The sequence below is a fragment of the Gracilinanus agilis genome, unplaced genomic scaffold, assembly GCF_016433145.1.
Source record: "Gracilinanus agilis isolate LMUSP501 unplaced genomic scaffold, AgileGrace unplaced_scaffold54195, whole genome shotgun sequence".
In the NCBI taxonomy this organism is placed as follows: Eukaryota; Metazoa; Chordata; class Mammalia; order Didelphimorphia; family Didelphidae; genus Gracilinanus; species Gracilinanus agilis.
This window is the reverse complement of record NW_025389349.1, coordinates 1-9,302: the sequence shown is the minus strand read 5'-3', so window position 1 is coordinate 9,302 and position 9,302 is coordinate 1. Positions and strand designations below refer to the sequence as shown.

Genomic DNA, 9,302 nt, shown 5'->3' with positions numbered 1-9,302 from the left:
GTGTCCACGCAGTTGTTTTTCTTCTGTGTTTCTACTCCTGCAGTTCTTCCTCTGAATGTGGATAGTGTTCCTTTCCATAAATCCCTCCGAATTGTCTTGGGTCATTGCATTGCTGCTGGTACAGATGTAGCCCCACTTCTTTAGGATGTTAGTGTGAATATGGCTTCGAGGCCACAGGTGGGGCCCCAAGGCCTGCTTCTTAAAGCAGGCTCACCCAGCCCCTGCAGGGCATTGATGCCAGTCCTGCAGAAGCCATAGAACGCTTGGGGGTTTTCCCCATATCCTAAAAGTTTTTTTGAAATAGCTACAAATGAATTGTGTAATATAGGATTTTAGCAATTTCTAGTGTTGTCCACAAGATGAGAAATAAGGAAAGGAGAGCTGAGAAGCTACAGGTGCGAATGGGCCATACACCAGCAGATGGGGCAAGCGGCCAATCGTTTGGCTTTGCCTGGCTGCTTTCCTTTGTTCTGTGGGAGGATTCTTTGGGAGACATGCAAGTGTGTGTGTGAGATGGCAGGGATGCAAAAAAGAAAAACATTCATCAAACTTAAAAAGAAAGTGGGGAGACATGGAGGAAGGAGGGAGGAAAGAAGTAACTAAAGAGGTTTGAGAGTCCTGGCTAAATCCATCCCCAGAAGAATTTTTGGTCCTTTTGGATTTGATTGTGGCTACTTGAATGGACAGTCTCACTGTTTTCCTGTGGCTCGTGATGGTTCTGAGAATGGGCACAGCCAAACATCAATTGTGGGCTCCTTTGTGGTCCCCTGTGCCCAAGGCCATATTCCCTTCCATGCTCTGGAGAGACAGGAAATGGGATTCCGCACGTCCCTTGGTGTTGGGCCCCGAGTTCACCCCCTATGGCTAAACCTGCTAACTTTCCTTGTTTCTCAGTGTCTTCCTAGGGAAGATCAAAGATGCCTTTGACCGGAACCCCCAGCTCCAGAACCTTCTCCTGGATGACTTCTTTAAGACTGCTGTGCAGAACTGCCAGGTACGTGTGTGCCAGCCAAAGGTCCTGGAGAATCGTGCCCCGCAGCCCGTGCTCTGGGATCTGCTCTAATCCTCTGACCCTGCAGGCAGGGGAGAAGCTACACTTGAGTGTTCACCAGATTTCTTATCCTATCTAGGAGTCATGGCGGCGGGCGATCAGCACTGGAGTGCAGGCTGGCATCCCCATGCCCTGCTTCACCACGGCTCTTTCCTTCTACGATGGGTACAGGCACGAGATGCTCCCTGCCAACCTGATCCAGGTACGTTCTTGGGGCCTGGGGTAGCCCGGCTGTGCCGACGGAGCCTGGGCAACTTGGGCAGCGTAGGCTGTGGAATCGGTGTCCGCTGTGTGTCTGCAAACACACGCTCAGCGTAGTTTTGTTTTCTAGGCTCAGAGGGATTACTTCGGGGCTCACACCTACGAGCTTCTAGCCAAACCAGGACACTTTATCCACACCAACTGGACAGGCCACGGTGGCAGCGTGTCCTCCTCTTCCTACAATGCCTAATGAGACTTCTTCTGTCTGCCGTTGGAGTTCCGTAGACCTTCGACATTCCTGCCACCCCCTCGACTTACACTGCACTTGCTTCCCGCCCGGGGCCCTTAAAATCACTTATTGTAAGAGCCCTTCCCTGTGGGGAGGACAAGAGAGTCTGTACAGTGACTGTCCTGCCCTCTGCCCTCGCTTTTTAACATTGTCTAGAAACTGATCATGTGAATGGTGGCACTGACCAGTGGCCCACTCTGCCCTGGAAGCAGGATCGATCAAGGCAGCAACTAGGGTCCAAGAGGGTGGTAGCACCCACATCATGGTTGGGAAAGGCTCTGGTAGAATCTGACCAAACTAGAACCTTTGTCTTAGGCAGTTCTTTTACCTTTTAATAAAAACTCCATTATATTTATAGTTTTGTCTCCAGCCTCTTAAGTACTCTCATTTTTTTTCTATTTTTATGTAAAACACACTTCCATGTGGGTCGTTGTTGTAAGAGCACACTCATACGAAAACAAAACTCCAAAATAAAACCATAAATTTAGGCGGATGTGAAAGACAACGCCAACAGTTCTTCTGGAGGCGGAGAGCATTCCCCATCATGCCTCTCAGGATTGTCTCGGATCTTTGCACTGCTGAGGGTAGCCAAGTTTTCACAGTAGTTCATCATTCAGTATTGGTCTTCTTGTGTCCGATGTTCCCCTGGTTCTGCTTATTTCACTCTGCATCCGTTCCTGCAGATCTTTCCAGCTTTTCCTGAAATCATCCTGCTCGTCGTTTCCTATAGCACAATAGTTTTCCATTACCAACATGTGCCACAATTTGTTCAGCCCTAATCAAGGGACGTCCCCTGTTTCCAATTCTTTGCCACCACAAAAGAGAGCAGCTATGAGTATTTTTATACAAGTAGGTCCTTTCTCCTTTTTCTCAGTTCTGGGATGCAGGCCCAGTAGTGGCGTTACTGGATCAAAGAGTGTGCACAGATTTGGACATTGTGCCAAATTGCCCTCCAGATAAATTCTCTCATCTTAGGACCATCAAGCCCTGGAACCTTGGCGAAAATGTGACAAAAATTGGTCACAACAATGCAAAACACTCCAAGCTAAGTAGGTTTATTGAGAGGGGGCCAAACTCCCAATAAAGTCGGACCCTGATCAAGATCAAGACCAAAGACACCCCGAGGCTCAGGAGATGGCCTCTTTTTATACGTAGTAATCTGGTGACAGCCTGTCCCAAAAGACAGAATGAATACAAAATTTTTCACATGGACAGATTATGCAAGTGTTGAATAAGCCAGAAAGCGTGTATATATATATATATATAAAAATAATCCCTGTGGGTGGTAACTATGTCTTACTGCCTTTTCAGTAAAGGGTCAGATTCGAACGCCTTTTCTGCTGACAACCAGGAGTCAGCAGTTAGACGGATGAATGTACGACTGACATTTTCACCCTGAGATACATTCGGACCCAAGAGCAGCCCTCCACCTCCTGTCTTAGGATTTTCAACAGTGTGGTGGGCTTGGTTGGAATTTGGGGTTTCAGGCTTAAGATCCACATGCTTGTCAGCAAGATTGGATGTGTAAAATTCATCCGATGCAAACTCTATTATCTGTGCTATAATCATCAAGGCTAATACTGTCATAATCACAGAAGGGCCGGGGGATTTCACACTCACAATCCTTAGCCACCATGCAGGCCAGCCCATGGATTTGGGGAAAGAGCCCTCTGAACCACAGGCCCAGTGAATGGGCCTCTAGCCAGCCATCCGGCACTGCCCTGGGCCGAGTTCTGAGCAGGATGAGTGAGGGCTGCTGTATCTGGCACCCTGGAATCTCCTCTCACCAAAGCGGCCCTTACCATTGGATCCCTTGTCCCATCTCTCACCCCAGCATTAGGAGCCCCCAAATCTGAAGCTGGAGGAGACCTTCATCAACACTTTCAGTCCAGCTCTCTCTTTACAGAGGAGGAAACGGAACCAGAGAGATGAAGTAATTTGCCCAAGGTCACACAGCTAGTCATTGACAAGTGGCAGGTCTTGAACTGGGGTCCTCTGAACCCAAATTTAATTTTTTTTTTTTTTGCCAAAGTCAAAATCCACTGACTTTCTTCATCTTTTCAGGGTCTTCCTGGAGAAGATCATGGGAGTCCCTTGTTCCTTCTACCCAGACAGCTGATGGTTCCCTGGTCTGGGACTTAGATCATTGTTCATAATCCCTGATTGGGCCTCGGTTTTTCTTACATTTGACTCCATTTTCTTTTCATTTGGTTGGGGGTTTTTTCCTCTTAAAAAAAATTACATTCCAACAACAGATCTTTCCCTAGATTGGACCAAGGTATTCCCTTCCCTTGCCTCCCAATTGTATTTAAACCCTTACCTTCTGCCTTAATAACAACTCAAGACAGAAGGGCAAGGACTAGCAGAATTAAGTGACTTGTCCAGGGTCACACAACTAGGAAGTGTCTGGGGCCAGATTTGAACCTTGGACCTCCCATCTCCAGGCCCGGTGCTTTGTCTACTGTGCCACCCACCAAACTGCCCCTGACCCCTGCTTTTGGCCATCTCCTCCCTGACCCGATTCAGAGCCAATACCCCAGCTTTGGCCTGAAGTGCCCGCAAGAATCCAAGTCAGGCATCCTCCCAGGATTCCCGCCCACATGTTGGTACCATTGCAAAGGGATTGGCCCTTGGAGGCAGGGAGCCAGTGTGGGAGACTCGGGAGAGCCAGCCTCGCAGGATGCTGCGATGAGTCAGGGGCAGAGAGGCCCCCGAGATGTGTCCTAACAAGTGAGCACGGGCATCCCAGGACCCGACCTTCACTCAGGAGAGGATGGGTGGAGGAGTCCATAGCAGGCTCCGGGCATCCTGCGGCCTCAGTCACAACATCCCTGGCCTTGGAGCTCCCTTCCAGCTCGCCATCTTTGAGCCCCGTCTCACACTGTTCCCCAAGAGTAGTGACCTACTCAAGAGGCTTGAGGCCCAGCAGAGGGAGTTCCACGGATCAGAGAGACCCGGGTCATTGGTTTTGTGTAATTTCTATCCATTAGTTGTGTCAGAATCTTCATGACCTCATTTGGGGTTTTCTTTCTAAAAATGTGGAGTGGTTTGCCATGTCCTTCTCCAGCTTCTTTTACAAATAAGGAAACTGAGGCAAACCAATTCTGTCTGAATCTTTGTGACCCCATTTGGGATTTTCTTTGTAAAAATGTGGAACAGTTTGTCCTTTTACAGACAAGGAAACTGAGGCAAACCAGTTGTGTCAGAATCTTTGTGACCCCATTTGGGGTTTTCTTGGCAGAGATACTGGAGTGGTTTGCCATTTACTTCTCCCACCTGTTTTATAGATAAGCAAATGGAGGCCAACAGGGTGAAGTGACTTGCCCTGGGTCATAGCTAGTATCTGAATTCAGGTGAACTCAGGTCCGGCACTACCCACTTTGCCACCTAACTTCCCATAATTGATATTTTGCTTGCCTTCTTAGGGGGTGGGGGAGAGAAGGAGAGAATTTGAAACTCAAAACTTCACAAGAAAATACTATTTCAATGAATAAACAATAAAAATTTAAAAACAGCAGCAAAAGGAAAGACCTGTGTTCAAATCCTATCTCTTGAACTATACTGTGTGACCCTGATGAACACATCAAGTCTTTAAAACTCTTTAAGTTGCTGCAGATAAAATTGCTGCCCTGGTTCTTCATGGGGAGTTTCTACAATGGGAGGTGGGAAAATAAGACCCTACACTTAGGAAGGAAAGACACCCCAGAGGCCAAGTAATCCAACCTCCTCATCTCACAGAGGAGGAAACAAAGGCCCAGGAAAGTGAAGTGACTTCTCCAAAGTCATGCATTTAGTTAAGCCTCAATTACATTCCAGGTTAACAAGTCCCAGAGCCAGACTGAGTGCAAATCTAACATTACACCAAGCTAGGTAGTGCAGAGAATAGAGTGCCAGGGCTAGAGGCCGGAGGTCCTGGGTTCAAATTTGGCCTCAAACACTTATTAGCTGTGTGACCCTGGGCAAGACACTTAACCCCAAATCTTACCCATTTACCTTAGAGTTGTCAGTAGGGCAGAGGGTAAGGGTTTAAAAAAAAAAAATTTGCTCAGAGGTTCTCTCTTAGGTGATGCAAGCTCAGGCAGGTGTGGATAAGCTGGAGAGGCCTGGGGGGAAGGAGGTGGGGCAAGAACCTGTCAACAGACAGAGAACCAAGCTTCAGTGTGAAGGGCCTCGGGGTGACCTCCGGACAGAAGGACAGAACGTGAATGTGGTCACCCATGAGTCACTCAGAAAGGCCAGGATGGCTGGAGAGCTGCCCTCCGAGCCAGGAAGAATTTTGATCCATTCTGGCTGACCCTGGCAAAGTCACTTAAATCCTTTGTACCCACTTTTTAAATTTATTTACTTATTTGTTTTTAAACCCTCACCTTCTGTCTTAGAATCAATACTGTGTATTGGTTCCAAGGAAGAAAAGCAATAAGGGGTAGTGTAGGATTAAGTTAGGGATAGTCTGATTTCTAAGGTTAGTGGAAGGAAGGGAATTTCGAGAGAAGCCCTGGGAAAGGCTGTATTCCTACAGTAGGTAATGGGGGTTAAGTGACTTGCCCAGGGTCACACAGCTGGGAAGTGTCTGAGGCCAGATTAGAACCTAGGACCTCCACTTTTAAAAAATCATTTTTTAGTTCTTCTTTTCTCCAGTTGTGTAGAGAAACAATTCTTAACACTCATTTGCTGACCTTTTGTGATCCATATTCATTCTTCCCTTCCTCCCCTTTCCTCTCCTGAAGCAGCAAGTTATATGTTATACGTGTGCCATCGGCTAATACACATCAATATATTCACCATGTTATAGTAGAAGACACATAGCGTATATTCGAGAAGAACTCATGGAGGAAAAACAATGGGAAATGGAACCTTTGATCACTCGCTTTAAGACTTAGAGGTGGCACGAGGGGGTGTCCTTTGATTGGGGAATGGCTGAACAAATTGTGGTATCTGTTGGTGATGGAATTCTATTGTGCTCAAAGGAATAAAGAACTGGAGGAATTCCATGTGAACTGGAAAGACCTCCAGGAAGTGATGCAGAGTGAAAGGAGTAGAACTAGGAGAACATTGTACACAGAGACGGATACACTGTGGTACAATTGAACATAACAGACTTCTCTACTAGCAGCAATGCAAGGATCCAGAGCAAGACTGAGGGACTTATGAGAAAGAAAACTAGCCACGTTCAGAGGAAGAACTGTGGGAGGAGAAACACAGAAGAAAAACAACTGCTTGATCACATGGTTCAATGGGGATATGATTGGGGATGTAGACTCTAAACGATAGCTCTAGTCCAACTATCAATAATATGGAATTAGGTCTTGATCAATGATACATGTAAAACCCAGTGAAATTGTGCATCGGCTAAGGGGGGTTAGGGGGTTTGGGGGAGAGGGAATGAACATGAAACATGTAACTAGGGGAAAATATTCAAAATTTTAAAAAAGACTTAGAGGTGGCACAAGGGGGTGTCCATCGATTGAGGAATGGCTGGACAAAATGTGGTCTATGATGGTGATGAAATTACTATCATGCTGAAAGGAAAGGTGAGCAGGAGGCGCTCAGAAAAAGCTGGAAAGACTTCCATGAACTGATGCGGAGCGAAATAAGCAGAACCAGGAGAACATCGTGCACAGTAAGACCAATACTGAACAAAGATTATCTGAGAAAACTTGGCTGCTCTCAGCAATGCGATGCTCTGGGACAGTCCTGAAAGATATGATGGGGAAGGCTATCGTCCTCCAGAGAAAGATCTGTTGGAGTCGTCTTTCACATCAGCGTATTTCTGGTCTTATGTTGGGGTTTGGGTTATATATAACTTTGCTCTTACAACAGTAACCAATATGGAAGTGGGTTTTGTGTGACAATAAAAAAATTTAAATTTTTTTTAAAAATAAAGACAGCGATCACCCTAGTGCAAATATCAATGATATGGAAATAGGTCTTGATCGATGACACATGTAAAACCCAGTGGAATTGCATGTTGGCTACGGGAATGGGGAGAGAGAAAAGGGGAGGGAAAGAACATGATTCATGGAACCATGGAAAAGTATTCCAAATTAATTAGTTAAATAAAAATTTTCAAATAAAAAAAGAAAGACTTAGAAGTCGCAGAGGAGGTGCCCATCTGAGTCAGTGGAGGGAGTTTCCTCACCGGAGAGCTCCCTAAATCCAATTCAAAACAAAACAAAACCAAAAACAACTTTTCAAAGCCCATCTACTAAATTCTGCTTAGTCATCTCTCTCCTTCCACCACCATCTACTAAGCTGCCTCATGGCTGGTTTGAAAATCCAGTTCAACGGCTGGTAATTATCGGGAATGGAGAGAGGCCTAATGAAATCTATATTTTTGGAAGGAGCCCCCAAACAAAGGAAATCAACCTCTCAACCCTTTTGCACCAGCTGCTGGGGATGCAAAGATAAAAACCATTCCCCCCCCCCCCCCCCCGCTCCCCTGAGCCAATTCTGTTGACCTTTGAAGGCTCTTCCAATTCTGTTTATTAAAACTTAACAGAGGGACAGCTAGGTGGCTCACTGGATAGAGTGCCAGGCTGGGAGTCAGGAGCACCTGGGTTCAAATGTGACCCCAGACACTTCCCAGCTGTGTGGGCAAGTCATTAAGTTCAGTCACCAAGCCCTTATCACTCTTCTGCCTTGGAACCAATGTTTAGTATAAATTCCAAGACAGAAAGTAAGGATGTTGTTTTTGTTTTTTTTTATGGAATTGAGAAATATTTAACAAAAATAAACAAACAAATAAATGAATGAATGAATAAACAAATAAGGAAACAAATGAGCAAGCAAGCAGACAAATAAATAAAATAAAAATAACAAAAGTAACACCCCCCCCAAAAAAAACACAAAATAACTAATTCAATCTCATGAGTTCGAATCCAGCCTCAGATACTTCTTAGTTGCATGACCCTGGACAAGTCACTTAACCCCAATTGCCTAGCCCTTACCACACCTTCTGCCTTTAGTATCAATTCTAAAACAGAAGATAATTTTTTTTAAAGAAAGGAAACTGGGGGCAGCTGGGTAGCTCAGTGGATTGAGAGTCAGGCCTAGAGACAGGAGGTCCTAGGTTCAAATCCGGCCTCAGCCACTTCCCAGCTGTGTGACCCTGGGCAAGTCACTTGACCCCCATTGCCCACCCTTACCACTCTTCTGCCTTGGAACCAATACACAGTATTGACTCCAAGTCAGAAGGTGAGGGTTAAAAAAAAAAAAAAAAAAAAAAGAAAGGAAGCTTATTTAAAGCTTATACATCAAAAGTTTCAATGCAGTTTAAAGTTCATTAAAGGAAAATGGTGCAGGGTTTTGGTTTTATAAGATGATTCTCTTACAAAAATGAATAATATAGAAATAAGTTTTGCGTGATAATACGTGTATAACCCAGACTGAATTGCTTGTCAGCTCTGGGAGCGGGGAGGGAGATCATTTGAGTCCTATAACTTTGGAAAACTTCTATGGAAATTTGTTATTCCATATAATTGGTTTAAAAGTTGTATTTTAATTTCATTTAAAAAATAAAGTTCGTTACAGCTTAAAATTAAACTGAGGCTGGGGGGGGCCACACAGTTATCAGTAGAGACAGAAAATATACAAAATAAACACAAGATAGTTTGGGGAAGGAGGGCAGGAGTAGCTGATGAGGAGGGGTTGGAGGGGGTAGAAAAGACTTCAGGTGATGCTCGAGTGAGTCTCAGACAAGGAATTCTAAGAGGAGGGAGTGCATTCTAGGCATGAGGTACTTTTACAATTTATATATATTAT

At 45.3% G+C, this 9,302-nt stretch overlaps 1 protein-coding gene across 1 annotated transcript; it reads left to right on the top strand.

The window, feature by feature from the left end:
* Positions 1-894: 894 nt before the first annotated feature.
* LOC123255933 (6-phosphogluconate dehydrogenase, decarboxylating) lies at positions 895-1,898 on the top strand (the record flags this gene model as incomplete). The annotated part of the gene is made up of 3 exons (XM_044684645.1): positions 895-994; positions 1,131-1,253; positions 1,383-1,898. Coding segments are annotated over 3 exons (343 nt in total), but the record flags the coding sequence as incomplete, so codon positions are not given.
* Positions 1,899-9,302: the final 7,404 nt, after the last annotated feature.